Here is a 21007-nt window from a genome sequence, read left to right as displayed (position 1 = left end):
ATGAGTTTCACCGAGTTTCAGAATACTATAATCCAAAAATTGGAAATGCAACGCGTGAAACGGGTTGAGAATTTATTCTATAGAATTTTAATTTCCGTGTTGCGGGATGATGTGAAGTACGATTCCTTCGTCATAGGCAGTGACGAAGATTTGCAAGTTTTGTTCCATTGTAGTCAGCAGTTTTCCAAGGTGAGGAGCCCTAAAATATTGGCCAAGTTTATAGATGTGGTCTGTAATTCAGGAGGTTTGAACCAGAATCCTCAACCTTCAGCAATGGTTGCCTGCTCTAGTTCAATGTCTGTTGGTATCTCTTCATCATCTGTGCCCGTGATTGTACTTGAGGCAGTTTTGGTTGCCACCTCGTCCTTAGCAAATGATCTAAACCGCAATCGTGACAGAGAAATAGGTGATACTTGACCCTTCGATGAGCTTGCGATTGCAATGGTCGGTACTCCTGATGTGGTATCAATTTTTGAATAGGGTGGAACATTGAATGATGTGAAAGATGTACTGCGGGATGATGATGATGATGATTTGGAGCTTGCAATGATTACTGATGATAGCGATGATGACATAGTGAGGAGTAATCCAGCTGGGGGTGGTAGAGCGGCTAGTTCAGAAACTCAACAGTACCCCCGCACTTTTCAACTTTGGACTTAGATGCCATGAGACAGCAGGGGGTACTTGGCGTGCCTGTTGGATTTGGGGCCAGAGATACACAGGATATAGGAGGACTAGCTGAGTTTCAAGTCGGTCAGTAATTTCAGGATAAAGAGGAGGTCGTGTTAAGCGTGAAAACTTATAGCATTCGACGTGAGGTTGAGTACAAAGTGTTGGAATCCGATTATCGCAAGAACTATGGAAAGTGTAAGGAATTTGGCAATGGGTGCACTTGTTGTTTTGTATCAGTTTCCACCAGCGCAGAGGTATTTGGGAGGTAAAACGGTACAATAGACCTCATACTTGTCTGACCACGTCGATATCGAGTGATCATAGGATGCTTGATTACCATGTGATCTCGGCCTTCATACTGCCTAAGATTAGAGTTGATGCTGCCGTGTCAATCAAGGTACTACTGAATGCAACCGAGGCACATTTCAGTTTTAGACCGACTTACAAGAGAATTTGGTTGGCTAAGCAGAAGGTCGGAGCTCAGATTTATGGAGATTGAAAAGAGTCATAAAATGCATCAATGGAACGTCGAGCCACCTCCACTCACGCTGACTGGAACGTATCCCGACACAACGTCTCCACTCAACACGACGATTGTCCGGAACATCAGGCACCTGGTCCATCTGTAGAGCCTATCCTAGAACTCTCTGCAATGCCTCGGCTATGATTGCGCCTGCTCTGGGGTCTCCGAGGAATAGCTCAGGCAATAAGAATCGCCTACCATACTGATGCCACCACTCTAAATACTCGTGAGACAGTCCTGGATCTGGAACAACATCAAATCGTAACAAATGTTGTGCCCTGTTGGTCCAATGAGTGCGCCAACACTGTAAGGTAGTAGGAAACCACTAATCGCCGACTCTGCCATCCTTCAACATCAAGAAATCAATGTTGAGTGCGGGTCGTGACCGATGTCGTACTCCTCCAAGCTGTGGTAGCATCCGATCCACTTGATGCCATTTTATGACAGCAAAGTAGATCAATTTCATCATGGTTCTCCATAATGCCGTGTGACGTGGCTCCAGTATCTTGGGATGCACCACTTGCATGACATCCGGCGAGCTGTATGGCATCCACACAAATTGTAAAGAGAATTAGTCCTCCAAAGACAACATGAACAGTAAGTAGACAACATAACTGCACAATAAAAACAGGCAATATTTAACACTCACATCCGTAGCCCGAAGTAAATCTATCTCAGTCTGCAGTGCACGACTCGAGGTCTCTTCTCGCTCGGTGTTGGCTGATAACCTGACAACCTGCGGCCCAACACATATTATCCACAACGGGCATAAACCGAAAAATAATGACCCACAGAATAAGTATTAATGTTGAGTATCTCGAAGCCAATTGCCAATGAAATGCGTCAACCCCTCAGGCCTAAAACCCAGAAACCGCCAAAAGATCCATGATTGGAGGAGCTGCAAAGGACCGACCAACTTAACCATGTACTTGTTGGTAACCACCAGTATAATCACCATAGAGCGGCTAACTGCCCATGTCCTCTAATCTCACTACGTATGGCAGCCATCTAATATGCATGCATGTACCGGACTTGTCAACAAAGAGCTGCATCGATAATAGCATCATGATGGACGCTCTCGCGTACCTCCTGACTGTCTCCTCGTTTACGCCCTCGGGAAGGTCACTGAATGCCTCCTACATCCAAGTGCACTTCATAATGATCTTGTCGATGCAGTTTGCCGGCGGTAACACACCTAGTATCTCCTCGAATCATGCCCATGCTGGACGACCACCGTTGATATACCGCTTGAAGTCCGTTAGACATCCATTGACATATTGTCCGTCGATGGAGAGCCCTAGCTGGTACGTTACATCTTGTAGCGTAATTGTGCACTTCCCGAATGACAGATGAAATGTATGTGTCTCTGGACGTCATTTCTCAACAAATGCACTCACTAATGGCTTATCCAACCTAAAACAGTAGTCGTTGAGCCTCGCAACATGGGACAGGCCAACCATCTACAGGTACAACATGATCCTATCATCTAATAGCATATTATGGTGCCTCCTCATGCTCGTGATATATTGGTGGAATTGCATGACAATGAAATAATTCTCTTAGAACCATAACACTTTAGAGGGAAAAAATCACCTAGAATAGATAATTCTAATAAAAAAATACTTTAACCAAAATTACATTAAATTCTATCGAAACATAGTTAATCTAGTATTTTCAACGGAAAACTAAACCCTTTACTTTATAACTAAAGTTGTAGTGTCTCGTTAATCTAAAATTTGATAATTCAATTTTTTAAAAATTAAATCATTCTAAATTATTGCTAATATTCTACTGCCTAATTAATCCAACACTTAAAATCTAAATTAATTTAAATAAAATTAAATTAAATCAAAATTAAATTAAACTCCAACAAAATTTCTAACCTCGTTAAACTTCTAACAGTAAAAACTTACAAACTCTAACCAAACCTATTAAATCTACAGTTTAACATACGTATTTACCCCTCATCCAACATGAAGAAATACCATGTGTTCATAACACGCAGGAAAGAAAAGAAGGTAATCCTAAAGATCTATTTTATGCTTAAATTTTATTCAAAAATAATATATAGATAAGATCTAAATACCTGTATGTACGCTAATAAAAATCACTTTCTCCTTTGATGATACGAAGGCGCTATGGGTATCCACACCGAGACCAACCTTTGCTGTCAATTCCTTGACCAATGGACATATGATCTAAATTTAAAAACCTCTTGCAACTCTTTGCACACCATAAAATTCTTCTCCAAGAATTAGGTTCACATACGTTCATATGTGAGGTAAAGGAATAAAACTCTTGTGTTTTATTCTCTTCTATGATTTCTCTATGCTTGGCATACATATATATAGTATGAGATTTGTTACTGATTTCAAATCTGAATCTCAATTCAAATTTAAATCATATCTTGTTATTTTTAAGCTTGAATCTTTCAAATTTATGAATAATATTGTAACTCAATTTGAAATAGAATCAATTAGGATCTCATCCAAATTTAGAATTCAAATTTAGAAATAGAATAACTAATTATTCTCAAATATCAATGATCATACTATTATTATATTCTTGGCGTTAGCAAAGAATACAATAATATTCTATTTAAATTAATTTTATTTATTTGATCAAATCAAAATAATAATTAAATAATTTTACAGTAAAAATTAGAATACTCGTTAGTGTGTGACCCCATAGGTTCAATACTAAGCGGGTAATAAATTAGTCATACTAAATTTACTAATTAAGGTTGGCGTCTAGCAACACTTCTTAACAACTCGATAGTATGAAATAATATATTTTTACTAAGAACTCGAGAAGAACAAAGTATAATTCCTTGATCTTTCTAACTCTTGGTTAACTCTTAGAGTATGGTTTAATTGTCAAACTCTAACTTGTTACCATTATTATAATAAACTATGAATAACTTAAGAAACTCATTTCTTCATTCATTCAATCCCCTTAACCAATATTTTATTCATCTCAGTCATTATAATTATAGAGTTCAAACTCTTTACCGAGAGTTAACGGATTCTTTATTGACTAATCATCAATTCTACAAGTATTTAAATCATACCCAATGTCCATTCAACTAGCATCCTTGGGTATTAGATGTCCGGAATCAAAGTATAATAAATACATTGTCAATTACTATGATAGTCGCAAGTCAAAAAAACTCTACTACTATATTTATTTTGAGAATATCCTATTGACAAATATCTGGTAATTATAACCATTAGAAATTCTCAAAGTGAGTCAGTTCAATGGTCATATATTGCACCATCTATATATATAATTTAATAAATGAGATCTATTAATCTTCATCCAATGAAGACCATTATATATATATATATATATATATATATATATATATATATATATATATATATATATATATATATATATTGATCTTTCTGGATTATAATGTCCTTTTTAATAATCCTATGACCAAGAACAATTTAGATTACATTATAAAAGATTTATCTCTCAATATTATGATCACTATCACAATGATAAATCTCTAAATTTAATCAAGGACCTTTTTATATTAACATTTTAATATAATAACAATAACAAATTATTTGACGCATAATTAATTAGATTGTGGTCATACTATTATTTCAATACAACATGCATTTGTGATTTCAATCTTCTAACATATTACTACCCCTAAATCAATATTCTAACTACTAATTGACGTTTGAAGATTCTAATAATTCTAATAATTCTAATAATCAAGTTCTAAGTCATTTAATATCATTAACAATTCTTTATTTCTTAAAGAAAATAAAAAAATAAATTTTATTTACTAACCTCTTCATGCACGCTACTAGCAATATAGACGACTCCGTCTAACCGATAGATTCGATTTAAGTCGTCTTCTATTTTCGTAATGTCTCCTCTGTATTTTTCGTTTTGGTGAGAGTATGACGTGATAAAATGTAATTCGAAACAAATGAATTCAAATTCTATATATAGGATTTTGCATGTAAATCAAATCAAGGTGTGTAGATTTATCTTGGAAGCACGATGGGCATAAATCGAATCAGCCTTTGTCGATTTACTAGTGGTGTAATTCGAATTCACCCAATTCAATTTACTATGTGCAAAATTTATGAGCTAAATCGAATAGGGTGTATCTATTTACTATGTGCAAAATCTATGAGCTAAATTGAAATAAGATGTATCGATTTATTATGGGTGATGTCAAATCATGAGCATTTCTTAGTAAATTAATCCTACTTATTTGAATTATTTCGATTTATATGATATCCCAGTAATTTAATACAAGATAATTCGATTTACTATTATATTGTATAGGAAAAATAGACAAAAGTACACCCGGATTTTCACACGGAGTACAGATGTACTCCTCAATTTATTAATGAGTCATTTGTATACATGAATATAAAATTCCGTTGTCAATTCTACCCTTCCGTGACCTGAGTAAATTTTTCGGTGGTGGTAGAGGCCAGGTGGCATGGTATTGTATGATGTGGCCAATTTGAGATGACACTGTGGAAAAAAAATATTTATTATGAAATTTGTTGAAATAAATATAAGAACAGGGAATAATGAAATTACTATTCATCCTCTTCCTTCTCTAGTTTCTTCGAATCATATGAACCCTAACACAGGGTGGAAAAAAATTCTTCTTTCACCTTCTTCATTTTCCTTTGTACATCTTCGTTCTTTCTGTTGTAATAAGGGTTTGTAAACTCTAATGTATGAAAATGTCACAGTTTCAACGAAGGAAGAATATACCTCATGCTTGTGCCAGTGGTTGTGGTGGCTCGTCTTTTGCGCCAAAAAATAGGAAGAAGAAAAAGTTTGACTACAACAATGGCAAGTGTCTGCATGGACTTGACGCAGTGATGCTTGAGTCTGCTACAGAGTGAAACCCTGGAAGATTGTTTCTTCGTTGTCCATTATGGGAGGTATGTGAATTCTGATTTTGTTTATGATGACAAATGTTAATTTTCTGCAAAATGGTTAAAATTGTCGTCGAATTCATGATGCAGAAGGTTGAATTGAGGTGTGACTATTTCATTTGGGCTGATGAAGTTGTTGATGCTGGAAGAGATTGTGAAATTCAGGAGCAAAGTGAAGAAAGCAAATGGAGGTTTGCAGAAGAAAGCAATTGGAAGGTAGAAGAAGAAATGAAGAAGATGTTGCAGACAATTGATGGGATTAATCAAGAGTTACAGAACATTAGAAAATGGATGCAGTATGTATGCTTAGGGATAAGTATATGTATTCTGTGTTTGTTCATTAAGACATTTAATCAGTAGTTGTAACTCCCTCTAAGTAGAAGGCTGTGTTATCAATTTCATTTTCACTAGTATCTGAATACAAAGGGTTTTTTCAAGGTTATTAATACAAATGGTTGGTTCAATTTTATTTCTAGTACAATTCCGTGCAACAAAATAAACTGAAGATCTAATTCATTATGAACAATAAGTAAGCATAACTATGATAATCTATCATTAACAACAAATTGAAACACAAGTCATGAAGCCAGAGGCTTAAACAACAAACTACAATTTCACCTTGCAAAATAGCAAACATGTCTATGCCTATAGGCATCAAAACAGATGTCTATATCAAAATATTAATCAGCTAAATCCAAACCACAGGAGTACATGTTTAAATTACAATACCATAAATATAGTCCTAAATGATAACAACAGTTTTTTAAACTCCAATCAGAAATCTGCAGGTCCAAATGAGAATACCAAAGCCAAAAAACTTCTTTGTCCAAAGAAACTAAATTTGACTTGCAGCCAGTGTTCCAGTTCTACTTGCTGATTTTTTTCCACCTATTGGTTGTGTACTGGTTACACCCTTTGCACCTGAGCCACCTTTTACCACTTTTGCACTTGGAACATTTTTAGCAGCTGGACCACATTTTGCACTTGGACTACTTGCATTTGGGCCACTCATGGGTTGTCGGGTCAGGCCTGGTGTGGGCATAAATTGCTGGAACCTTTCTCTCAAAGAAGAACTTGCAGCATTCATTGTCTCAGAGCTGACCATTGGCTGAACCCTAACATTTGAACCAGAGTTGTTAGATGGAGGCTGGGCAACATTGACTTCTGATGTTGGCTCTCCAGTGTTCTGAAAAAAAAAAAAACAAACTCAGGTGGTAAGGTAACATGTAATTCAGATTTTGTTTATTCTAATATGAGCTACCACCTCACCTGTTCTGGTTGGTTTTGTGATTTTGATGCTGCAGCTGCTGCCTCTGCTGCTAGAGCAACTTCTTCATCCAAAATATCATCCTTCTTTTGTTGACAAGTTCTGCTATTATGATCGGACTATAAAAACAAGTTTAAGTGAGTATAACTAATTATAAGTTGTCAATTAATAGTCACTAAAGTGAGAACATTAACTATTGGGCTATAGTCACTAAAGTGAGAACATTAACTAAAGTGTTTATCCCAGAATTCTCGGCTTGGCACAGGATTAATATTCATTTGATAAGTTGTGCTGTATGCATGCATTCCAAGCCAGTTGTGGATCTGCTCCTCTGGCTTGCGACCTCTAAGAGCGAGTGCAGCACAAGCATGCCTACAAGGTAAGCCGGTAAGCTGCCAGAATCTGCAAGTACATTTCTGGTTACCCAAATCAACAGTTACTTTAGTTGGATGCTTCTCAACCTCATATATATCTTCAGCATCGTCTCCAGACCAGGTGGGAGTCCACTTGTCGCTCTCCTCCTTCTCTCTCTCAAGCCTACTTCACTGTCTTGGAGCAACCATTCCAATATATCCAGATAGACTTTTTTTATTTCTAGCCATGATTCTCATTACATATGTCCTTACTTCCTCTAACATAGTGATGATGGGTTTACCTCTATATTTCACAATCTTACCATTGAATGTCTCGCAATTGTTGTTAGTAACGTTGTCAACCTTCGGCCACTCACTGAAGTGAGCCTTTGTCCACTGCTTCGGATCAAGCTTGTTCAGATACTCCCATGCTCCAGTATTGATCCGTTGCAGCCTCAACATTGCAGCATCAAATTCTTGAGTTGTAGTGGCTCGGCAACACTCCCACACTACCCCTTTGAGTTGTTTGTCCTTCCATCTCTTTGTGAAATTATTCCAAATATGCATAGCACAGAAGCGATGATGAACTCCAGGCATAACTTGTTGCATAGCCGGAATCAGACCCTATTCAATTAATATGTCAGTGGTTAATACAATTGAAGTTCCAACCATGTTAACAACAACTAACTACATACCTTTTGTTGGTCACTAATGAAGTTCCAACCATGAACCTTGTAGTTGCCCAAGTCATTATGTAAATGCTCCAAGAACCATTTCCAGTTATCTCTAGTTTCTGAATCCACCACGGCATAAGCAATTGGGAAAATCTGGTTGTTCGCATCTTAACTTATTGCAGTGAGTAGCTGTCCTCCATAGAAGCCCTTTAAGAATGTGCCATCAAGGCCAATGAAAGGTCTACACCCTAAGACAAAACCCTTCTTACATGCCTCAAAAGAAATGTAGACTCTCTTGAACAAGGGCAACGAGTCAGGCATTGGGGTGGTATCCAAGTGCACTGTTGAGCCTGGATTTGACAGTAGTATTTGGTTAAGATAGTCTCTCAACTCAGCATATTGTTCTCTCTCCGATCCTTCTATATTTTCCCTTGCCTTTTTCATGGCTCTCTGGATCTTCTTATAATTAATTGCTACATTAAACTCTTTTTTAAACCAAGTTTTTGCCTCCGCACAAGTGATTTCCCTTTGGTCTCTAATTTTTTCTTCTAGCATCTCAGTAACCCACACCCTATCTGCAGATTTATTATTATGTCTTCTAGCACAGACGTGCTGATCCACAAATGTCTTCACCTGATAACTCCTCGGCTCGTTTGACCTAGAGCAGTAAATGTTCCAGGGACAATTCTCATCCCAACAAATTGCCTTACATTTGGTTGGCTCAACCCTGCTGAACTTGATGCTTCTTCCTATTTGAATATTGTACTTCCTCACGGATCTCTTAAACTCATCCATGGTAGCAAACTCCATCCCAAGCTCCAAATGAACTTGGCCAAATGGTGCTGTTGGATTTCCCTGAGGCCACACACCTTGTTCACTATCATAATCATCCTCACAATCGGATGACATTGGACTGTGTAAATCTTCAGATTCATACTGATAGTAGTCAGGGTCGGAGTCAATATCATCATCTGAATTAGAGGAATCAGGCTCCACATGAGGAACAAATATCTTTGGTGCCTCATTCCTTCCTCCTTGAACAAACCTTTGACCAGTTGGTGCTGGCCTTTTATACGATGCTCTTCTATTCTTCTGACTGTTCTTAGATTGTTGGGTGGGCACTTCATTCTGACCTTCTTGCTGTGAATTATTAGGAGGTGGGACTTCTGCTTCACTTTGCTGCTGGGTCGTGTTTCGGTTGACGTTTGGGATTTCGAAATGTGACATTGGTTGGGTTGTAGGAGAAGGATTGGGAGATGCTGGGTTCTGAGTTTCATTGCAACTTTGGTTGATTTCGTTTTCCTTATTGGCCTTCTTAACATATAACTTTTTTGGGGTAGGCTTTTTGTGGATTGCCATCTTACTTCTTCTTCTTGGGGTTTCTTGTGGTGTACATTGTTCAACGGTATCTGTAGTTGGACATGGCTCATCATCTACAACGTCTACCATTTCAACTTCCTCAGGTAAATCAACAATATGATCCCAATAAACATGGCATATTCTTCCATTCTGAATACCAAATTCATACATTCGGACTACATCACTGTCAAGCCTAATTAAATGCAAACCATTCGATACCTCATTCTCAGCCCAGTAAAAATCTTTGAACAAGACATACCCCAAATCCTTAAATAACCCCACCATAAAAAATGTATTCAGAGTTTCCACATTCACCCTAGGAATTACAGCAACTTCCCCTCCAACATATTTTAGAACCCCATTCATATTTCTCTCAAATCTTCCCTTGTGATGATACACAAAGGTTATATGATTTGCCATCTGTTTATCAAAAATTCCTCTATCAAACTATAGAATAACTAAATTGATGCATTTTCATATCATAACACAGATACATGTGAAGGACGGAAGCATTACCTTTTGATCGCGTCTGATTCTGAATTCTCCTCCTTCGCACAAGTTTGCGTTTGGACTTCCACGCTTCTTGTCCTACCGCTTTTGCCTTCAGAATGTAACGCAAATGACGAACTGCGAAGTGCTCAGAAATTCACTAAGCTTACTCTCTCTGCTAGGGCATGTTTTCATTCAACACTGAGATATGAAAACGAAGATAATGAAGAGACTTGTAAAATTTTTTCTTTTTTAAAAAAAATCAACAAATTTCATAATAAATATTTTTATTTTCCACAGTGTCACCTCAATGGCCACATCATACAATACCGTGCCACCTGGCCTCCACCACCGCCGAAAAATTTACTCAGGTCACAGAAGGGTAGAATTGACAACGGAATTTTATATTCATGTGTGCAAATGACTCATTAAAAAATTGAAGAATACATCTGGACTCCGTATGAAAATTCAGGTGTACTTTTGTCTATTTTTCTTATTGTATAATTCAAATTAATTTAATTCGATTTACATATAAATATGTATAAGGATATCTACATAACGTTTTCTGTTTTGAATGATCCATGTAAAATTGAGTTTTTCTTTAGTTTATATAAGTGTTTTACTTTATAAAAAAGATGACTCATATCAATGACACGTGTTCTTTCATATGCATATGACTGATGCACTCTAATGAAATTACATGTGCGTACTCCATGGGAGTTTGAATGTTGTGCATCTAAAGTCTAAACAAAAACAATTGTGCTTGTATTGTACGGGAGAATTCTGAATTTCACACTTTTAATTATATCACAAAGTTTCATTAAAAGAGTGTGAGGTAATTTCTTAACATTGTTAGTCAAGAAATTAGAAGTTTCATCGTGTTACACATGGAAGAGTATTCCCATTAATCTAATAACAAATTTGTATAAGAATAAAGATTTAATTGTGCTTTTAAAATAAAACAAAAAATTTAAGTTTTTGTGTTTATTTTATTCATATTTTTAATATATAATTAAAAAAATAAATGGCTCAATATTAAAATACTGCTATATTTTAGGATAATTTACATCAATAAATTAATTGAAATAAAATTTATGCAAATACTCTTAATAAAAACTAGTTACACGCCTCTTATAAATAGATCTATATAAATCGAATCGGACTAATTCGATTGAAGTATTTACATATAAATCGAATTAAGGTAATTCAATTTTCAAGTATCAAAGTAAAACAAATTCACTTAATTCAATTTACTAGAGCAAAAAAGAGAGAAAGCTTAGCCTCATAGTAAATCGAATTAGAAAATTTAAATTTATAAGAAGGGAGAGAGTTGAAAGGTAAATCTAGGGCTGGAAGTGAGTCAAGCCAGCTCATGAGCTAGCTCGACCTCGACTCGTTAATAGCTCGATTAGCTAAGCTCGTGAGCTAGTGAGTCAAGCTTGTGCTTAAAATTGAGCTCATAAATTAAATGAGTCGAGTTTAAATTATATGCATTTAATCTATACTTTTAATATTATATATATATTATATATTAATGATCTTAATTATTTAAAATTTTATATTTATTTTTTACATATAATTTTGATGTAGGATATAAATAAAAATTTTATAATTTATTGATAGATAACAATATATAAAATTGATCTTTTTAAATATTTTTTAAAATATATAAGTTATAATTTATTGCTATAGAATTATAGATTATGTATTTATGTTTCTATTATTTGAGCTAGCTCGTGAGCTCGAGCCAGCTTGTGTGCTTTCGGTGAGTCAAGCTTGAGCTTAAGAAATAGGCTCGATTGTTAATGAGTCGAGTCGTGAGTCAAGCTCAATTTTTGTGCGCCGAGCTTGAGCTTGGTCTAACTTGACTCAGCTCGGCTTACTTCCAGTCCTAGGTAAATCCAACTACCCTAATTTGATTTACTTATAACGTTTCTCGTTATAATTCGAATGCCTCTAATTCGATTTATTTTTGGTTTTCTTGTATAAGGATCGAATTGCTTTCATACGATTTATATGCGTTCACTCCACCCTCCCCCTAAACCTATGACAGAGAAAATCTAGAGGACACAAAGAGACAAAGTTTAAAACTGCGGTTATGAAAGATGATCTAGATTGTATCTACTGACTAGATGGAGTTGCCCATGTTACTGATAACATCAATGAGGAGGTAAGTATGAAATTTCTTTTTTTTTTCATATTAGATTATAAATGTTAGCGATTCTTAATAACTTAGATTTATTAGATTATAAATGTTAGTTAAAGCAACGATTTAGAAATTTTTTGTTATAAATTTTAAATTAGAAATATTATTAGTGATAGTAGTAATTTAAAATTGTTGATCATGGCTAAATTTAGGTAGGTAGTAATTGTAGTTGAATGTAGATTTGTGAGGATTTGATTTCTATGGATAAGGTTAGAGTAGCATATATAATATGACTGGACTTGAAGGTCATCAATAACTTAGAGAAAAAGGATTGAATCTAGGACTGCTTTTTAACTTAGTCACTAAAATAGATTGAATCTTAGATGCTGTAATGTTAGCAAAAAACGATTATGCATGAGACATTTGTAATGGTTGCATTTTGCCTTCCACTTTTTTTCCTCTTAAAATCGACTAAAGTATTGCCAATAAACATTTTTCAAGCTCGATTTGTTGCTATTTTTAATCCAAGCGGACTCATCTGGAATAAAATTAGCGGTTGTTTTCACCGGGAGTACTTGTTGTTGTTCTTCTGCGACCACATTTTGTACCACTACATCCATATTCCCTACAAATATATACAAATGTAACATGTTCAAATATACTTTGTACAGATATACAAATATATTAATGTAACAAAAATAGAAATAACACTTGCCAATAAACTCCTTTCTCTAATTTCTTAATGTTTAAATAAATTTTTTAGAGAAATAAAAATTTATGACAAATAATTTATATGTATATAACATAACAACATAAAGCCATGAACTCAAATTAAAATTATCATATGTACTTAAACACCATAAAATCATGAACTCAAACTCAAATTAAAATCTGCATATGTATATAAACACCATGAACTCAAATTCAAATTAAAATCAAATTAAAACCGCATATAAACTTAAATAGCATAAAACCATGAATACAAATTAAAACCAAATTAAATAATCACTTAGCAAATTAAATAATAACTGATCTAATATGCATATGTACTTAAACAAATCCTAGTTTTGAAGGCAGATAAGTATACTTTCAGAATTTCAGCACGACGAGTAGTGCTGAACGGAGGAACGAAGCACATGGTAGGATGTAGCAGAGGAACAAAGGAACGCGAGGAATGGAAGAACACGACGTGGGTAAGCTGAACAGAGGAACACGACGCGGGCAAGCTGAACAGAGGAACGAAGCATGCGAGCAAGCTGGCGACACAGGTACAGTGCAGCAAAGCCAGCAACGAGAGTGAGGGGACACTGCAACACCGCCGGTGACGCGAGTTAATATAGCCGCGAGTAAGGTGAGTAGCACCAGCGATAGGAGTAGGGGTAGACGCTATCAGAGTGCAGCAACGCTAGGGTGCAGAGAGATTTGGATTTGAGAGAAGAGGATTAGCGTTCATTGTGTATTTGTGTTCTTGAGACCTGAGGGGATGAACCGCTGAGGGCTATCAAATAGGGTTTGCAACATGATATGACTAAGGCCAAGTAGGATTGTTAAAGTAGTATTTATATCTCATTAAATGAGAAATGAGCTTTATAGGAATAAAAGTGTTAATATTATAAATTGATAAACTTTGTTTAGTGGCTAAAGTTTTTTGCACATGCTGAAGGTCATTGGTTCAACTCCCATATATAACATTTTTAAACATACACGTAACACATATATATGGGGGTGCGGGTAGGGTTGAGACTGAACCCGCACCCCGGATCTGGTTGGATCGGATTTGGTACCCACGAATAGAGTCCATGCTGCCAGGCCTAATCAACACCCTTGATCTTTCTTTAGATTCTAAGTTTTGATCTTTTCCCTCTTTCTCAAAATGATATAGAGTTTCGTGCCAAAGAAGAAAAAGAACCACTTTTTCTTTTTACTTTTGTATATATGTAACCACCCTACTCCACGAGACCTGTGATTCCTCATTATTTACAACGTTCGCTGATGCCCATTATATATATATATATATATATATATATATATATATATATATATATATATATATATATATATATATATATATATATATATATATATATATAATGAATTAAAATTTAAAACACGTAGCGCTAAAACTTTGTTTTTTAGTGCTTCTGAGTGACGAATCTTGGTAATTAGATAATTACCGCTATAGTTAATTTAATTCTGTTAAAATTAACTACCTCTTACTAATTCATCAGTAATGAATTAGTAGAGGAGTTACCCTAAATGCGTTACCAACTATTAACCCGGTTTTTCCTTTCTCCCTTTCAAAGTTATGGTTTTCTTATCCTTCTTTCGGTTCAACCGAACCAAACTCCTCTTAATTAAACCAAATCCAAGGGAACTTTGATTAAACCCATCTTCTCTACTTCTCTCACAACTGAACGTGTTCAGAGGAAACCATGGTCACCACTTTGTGAAATCAATTATGTGATGTGGTGTTACAAGGGAAGGAAGCCACGAAGCCTTGCCGCACTAACTCATCCTTCGCCACCTTCTATACATATATATAGTAGAGCCACACCTTTCAATTCCCCTGGAAACCACACGAAGAAAATAAAGGAAGCAAAAGTGGCGTTTGATCAAGGAAGGGAAGGAGGAAGATGTCAACAGTGTACATCACCATCAAGGAGAAAGAAGAAGACCATCAAAGGAGTTACAACCCAAAGCCAAAAAAAAGCCCTACTTTCTTCTTTCTGATTCCTTTGGAGTTTTTCTCATTAGGTAAGAATCAGTAACTTCGTTCCTTGTTGTTCTTCGTAATTCAGAGGCTCTATCCTTGTTAAACTTCAATTTCTTTAAATGAGGACCAACCCAATCAAATTCATCCCATCACAAGAATAAGACTCCTTCTCTTGCTTTGTGTGCAACTCGGCCAATTGACCCTGTGGACTGATAAAAATTCTTTAATTATGTTTGTTAGGTTTTTCTGATTTAAGGTAGGAAGGAATTGACCTTGGTTGGTGAATTCTCGAAGAAAGGTAAGGGATAGGATAGATAGAATGCTTCTTTTGTTACTACGCTTGCTGTTATGGATTGATAAATTGTTGTATGTTTGATGAATTAATGTATGTTTGAACAATGATGGTTGTTGGTTTATGATGGGTATGCTTGATGATGAGTCTCTATAAAAAATTCTGTTTAAGATAATGCAGAAAAAAATATGTACAACTAAGTAGGTGAGCATTTGTAAAAAGTGAATTGATGAGTTCGAACTCCTAGGGCTGTGTTAATCACTTTATCAATTTTGGTTAGTTAAAAAGGAAATAGAATTATAGTTCTAAGTGAATTTTAGGCATGAATATAAATTTTGGTACGAAGGGTTGGTAAATTACTTAATGCGGAATTTTTTGCATAATTGGCAGCAACTTAAAATAAAAATTGGGAGCCATTTAGACATAATTTTTGAACCAAACTATTTTTATATCAAATTTCAAGAAGTCAAGATTACTCTATAAAAATTTCAAAGAATTTGGCCAAGTGATTTGAAAGATATGAATTTTTGAAGTTTAGTGGTTGCTACAGAATTTTCTAGTTTTATGATTCTGCAGTATCAACTTCCATCTGCTATAAGTTTTGATTTATTTGAAATTGAGTTGCTTCCAAAATAATTTTAAAGACCTATCCATCTGTTTTAAGTGAGTATAAATTTCATATCCATTGCTATTTTTTAGAGTTAGTTATGTTTCTTAGAAATTGGGCTGCTCACAAGAAACTCGAAACCAATTTAAAGAAACAGGACAATACTTCTAATTGACATTTAATTAACCCAACAAGGTGCTATGGATCTGGAATTTGTTTGTCCTAAAACTTGGGAATGTTAGGTGTATTCTCACCAAAATCTGAAAGTATCGAATTAGAATTAGATTTATCATAAATTTTTCAAAAACAGAGCTTCTTGCTGTATTTTTCTAAATCTTCTTAAGGCAGCAGTAGATTTTCATTAAGTTTGTCACCAAATCCAATTAAAATTCAAATACGATAAAACTATAATTTTAATTCAAAGGATCATGTCCAGATTTGGCAGCATACATGTCCTTAGTTAAAGAAAAAGGAAAGGATACGTTTTATATTAAAAGAGTTGATGTTAAATGATGATGTGGATGGTTGTGTAATTAAATGGTGATGCGGAGGTATGTATGATAAAACGGTGATGCGGAGGTGCGTATAAGTAAATGGTAATGTGGAGGCATAAAGAAAAGAAAAGAAAATGAGAAACAATGAATGAAACGAAAGTTGAGAATTGTATATTGAATGGGCCTTGTGCCAAATTGCTAATGCAGAAGTGTCCGCCTAACTGATAGCCTGAGATTGCTAATGCGGGAATATTCGCCTAACTGATAGCCCGTCTCTTACCATGATGCCAAGATATTTTAACTGACATGGGTTCACCCATGATGATAATTGTGCCTAACTGACACGGTAAAGAGATCATATTTGAGGTTTGCCCCGAGTAACGTCGAGTTGCGGGTAGACAACCGACACAAGGGCTCATGGCCTGCGATAGGAATAGGCATGCATCATCTTTTTTGCGCATATGAATTTTTTGTGAATTATTTATTGCCGTTTCTTGATTGTTTATTCTAGGTTTAATTACTCTGTTGGTCCCTATAGTTTTGCGAAATTTTCAATTAGGTCCCTATACTTTTTTTCCTTTCAATTGGGTCCCTATACGTTAATTTTTTTTCAATTTAGTCCTTATTAACGTTAAACGTCAAAAAAATGTTAGTGAATTGTGAAATTACTTGTATACCCTTAGGGACCCAATTGAAAAGAAAAAAAGTATAGGGACCTAATTGAAATTTTCGCTACAACTATAAATATTCAATGAAAGATATTCCTATAATCCCTATTCAATGATTCTACAACAAAAAAGATATTCCTATAATCCTTTTTATTTTGTCACTATCATTTTTTTGCTTATTTATATATAAATTATACCAAAAATATTTTTTCTTTTTTTTTTTAACTATCAAAATATCTTATCTTAAGAACATACTAAAAAAAGGATTCGATAAAATGAAACAGAAATAATAGTAATAAATATATATATAATGAATTGTCAAAATTATCCCAAAAAATATAACAAATCAAATTTTATACAATACAACAAGATAAAGAATTTATTAACGTAACTTTTTCTAAAGAAAGAATTATATATCAGACAGAAGAGTATGTTCTCATTGTTTTGGACTCCACATGTTACTGATGCTTTAGCTCTCACTTTCTTCAAGTACTAGATACCTGCTCCAATTTCAAATGCCCCAGCAATCGAAATGTTAGTTATTGTTCCTGCAGACACAACACATTACCCTTATTTTCAACTTGAAAAAGTTTGTTATGAACAATAATCAATACACCACTTCAATTGGCAGTAACAACCTGCAATTACATGTGCCCTCGTATTGTGCTGTGCAACATTATAATCTGTAAAATAACATACACTTTTTAAGAAAATCAAGATTTTTTTGTTTGAGAAATAATATCAAATCTTGGTTTGAATCTTTATATGTATTTTCACAAAGATAATTTGACTTGTTTTCTTTGAAAAACAAAAAAGAGAGAACTGTTTGCACTTAAAATGAGTAGCCATTCAATAAGCACGGCCATGATCTAACAAGTGAATTCACATTGGATTCAAAGAAATAAAGAAAATGTAAGTAGAGTGTAACTATTGGAAGCATACACACAAAGTATCAAAGGAAGAATTAAAAATACTCACACTAAGAAGCAAGCTAGATATGAAGAGTCAAAACATAGTTGAGCTATCCTCAACATCTTTAGAAGCCATCCTTATATAAGAGTTTCTAACACGTAATTTAAATTTTCCATTGCTTCCCCCTTCAATCCCATCAACTAAGTATCTAGGAACTTCAGGATCAAAGACAATATTCCAATCAACAAAATAGCAAAAGCCACTACAACCCTCTTGACTCCTGGAAGATCTCTCAAAATGCCTTCCACAGTCGCACATGTCATACCTCCAATTATGAATAATAATCATACACACTAACTACATTGAAAGTAGAATTGGATAGTGTTTTCAAGACCGAAAAAGATGAAGCTGAAGAACATATCAAAGTATTATATGTTGCAGGTTTAAATGGATTATAATTAGTACAAATGATTGCAAATTATCAGCAGCCAAAGTAATAATAATTTCAAATACAGACCTTAATTAACTACCGTGACCCAACACAGTAATAAATCCGAGCAAGAACAAGAGGGATCAAATGATCAACCAAATTAGTTACTTGTAAGCAACCGATCAAATTTAAAAAAAAAATAAATAAGATGTTGTATCAAGATCTATGGACACTGACACTAGTTAAGATTTCTAAAATGAAAATGTGTAAACCCAGAACTCCAATTTTCTTGGCTCAAATACTCTTTGAAAGATACGAGTGCAATACAATACATCCTTAATTTTGAAGAATCCATGGATCATAGCCATCAACAAAATTTAGAATATAATTTAAGAAACAAACAGAAGTTGCAAACAATTAAGTAAAAATGAAACTAAACTACAAATTCACACAACTTAAGAATTCATAGCTTGAGAGACATAAACTGAAAACAACTAAAAAAATTGAAAAAAAAAACAACACAATATGAATAGAACACCCCTAAAACATTTAGCTTTTCCTTATTCCCAATCTCAGTCAATCAATTCTTCCTCAAAAACCAAGAGATTAAAATGGGACACCAAGATGAAGAAGAAAGGTTGGAATATCATCATATCTAAAATATCATTAACTATGTTGATGAATTAACTGGCTACATAGAAGATAAGAAAATATAACAAACACCACAAGTAAAGAGCTATCACAGCTAATTCTTAAATACTTGATATTAGTCCTTTGAAGATCTCACCTGTTCTCTGACCTATCAGCCAAATAAGCTCCATAGCTCTCCACTGAACCTGAGATTAGAATAGGGCATTTCTTGAAGATTCTACCATCAGCATCGACACCCGAAGAGCAAAGCAGCAAGGTGAGGTGCGGTCAGGCGAGGCGTAGTGTGGCGACGCGATGCGCGGCACGGCGATCCATGGCGAGGGAACGCAACGGAAGCGACACACCACCAACGCGAAGCAGAGCAGAGTAGACGCTAGGGTTCTCCATTTTTAGTACAAAATGCTAAGGGTTAGTTTTGGTATTTAAAAAAGATGGTGTTGAATTTAATTAGTAATTCTAATCTAATTAGGAGAATATTCTATTTTCGAACAGAATATTCTGTTATCTCAAACGATTTTGTCACGGCAAGGACTAAATTGAAAAAAAAATGTATAGGGACCCAATTGAAAGGAAAAAAAGTATAGGGACCTAATTGAAAATTTCGCAAAACTATAGGGACCAACAGAATAATTAAACCTTTATTCTATTTACTTGTTGTATATATTTTGTGCCTTGTGTTTCTGTGCTTGTTCCATTTTTATGATTTACGACAACTTAGAGACAAAGACCTTAGGTTCCCTTTTTTACCTTGCTGAGAACTCTAGGTTCTCACCCTTCTTCTCTTTCTTTCTCCCCCTCTCCAGATGGGATTGACAGAGAAGTCCATTGAGTTTCAGATTTCGGTACATCGCCTACGTTTCGATCCCGGCATGCCGTACGTGTTCACTCTAGCCGAAGACCATTCTAGAGATTGACCTAGCTGACTTTTTACTCCTTTTGACGATCAGTAGTATTACTTTCCACTCGCTTTTGTAGTGCTTTTAGAGGGGTAGGATCTCTTAGTAGCTGGTTCCAGTTTAAGAAATTCGTGCGAGGGTTGGGACTGACTTCCTCTTTATATATATATATATATATATATATATATATATATATATATATATATATATATATATATATAACTTGGTGTTGTACTTGACTTTTGATAGATGACATATATCTCTAAGTTTAACCCCTGTGTATATTTGTATATATGTATATATGTTATTTTCTGTTACTAAGTATTTATTTGTGATATGACTTTGAATATTAACCTTGTGAGTAATTAGACGATTTTTTTTCTGATAAATAAGTTAATTATGCTAAATCGATCAAGACTTATATTAATATTTACTTATAAAATCTGAATTTAAAACCAAGTAGATTCGTATGATAAGTAATACCTAAATAATTGATATTAGTCATGACGTGTCAAAAATTGAAATGTTATACTATACCCAAATAGAGATGCTGGACCATATGATGCAGAGAATATCTTGCTGTCCTTGTCCAATTATAGTTGTAATATCCATTTGTTTGACTATGCACCTCTTATATAGACCTGCACAAACAACACTCATCAAGTAACAATGAAGCTTTCAAATCCGAACACGTATATGTTTGTCATCATCAAACTAATGTTATTGTTTTTTAAGCTGATTAATTTTGTTCTTGATGACAAACATAATAATATATATGAGTTAATGATCAAAATAAATTGAAAGAGATAAAGATTAAATTTTTTTTTAATGATTTCACTTTAATTTGATGAACTTTCCCTTTCTTTCATAAGAATTACTCCCTCTAAATATGAATTTTTTCATATAACCTGGAAACACAATCAACAAGAGTACAAG

At 34.6% G+C, this 21007-nt stretch overlaps 1 protein-coding gene across 1 annotated transcript; it reads left to right on the top strand.

Annotated features, from left to right (window-relative positions):
- On the top strand, positions 1-1171 carry LOC130957687 (uncharacterized). Its single transcript, XM_057884531.1, has 3 exons — positions 1-333; positions 481-629; positions 910-1171. Exons 1-3 carry the CDS (start codon positions 1-3, stop codon positions 1169-1171), a joined length of 744 nt encoding a protein of 247 aa, XP_057740514.1.
- The last annotated feature ends 19836 nt before the right edge of the window (positions 1172-21007 follow it).

Source organism: Arachis stenosperma, chromosome 10, assembly GCF_014773155.1.
Source record: "Arachis stenosperma cultivar V10309 chromosome 10, arast.V10309.gnm1.PFL2, whole genome shotgun sequence".
Classification (NCBI taxonomy): Eukaryota; Viridiplantae; Streptophyta; class Magnoliopsida; order Fabales; family Fabaceae; genus Arachis; species Arachis stenosperma.
The sequence above is the reverse complement of the archived record's forward strand: the minus strand, read 5'-3'. Positions and strand labels throughout refer to the sequence as shown.

Excerpts from the sequence above, each read along its gene's own strand:
- LOC130957687 (XM_057884531.1), top strand. The coding sequence starts at position 1 with ATGAGTTTCACCGAGTTTCAGAATACTATAATCCAAAAATTGGAAATG. Across the intron at positions 334-480 it reads CATCATCTGTGCCCGTGATT|GGTGGAACATTGAATGATGT; the intron begins GTACTTGAGGCA and ends ATTTTTGAATAG. Across the intron at positions 630-909 it reads GCTAGTTCAGAAACTCAACA|TTTCCACCAGCGCAGAGGTA; the intron begins GTACCCCCGCAC and ends GTTTTGTATCAG.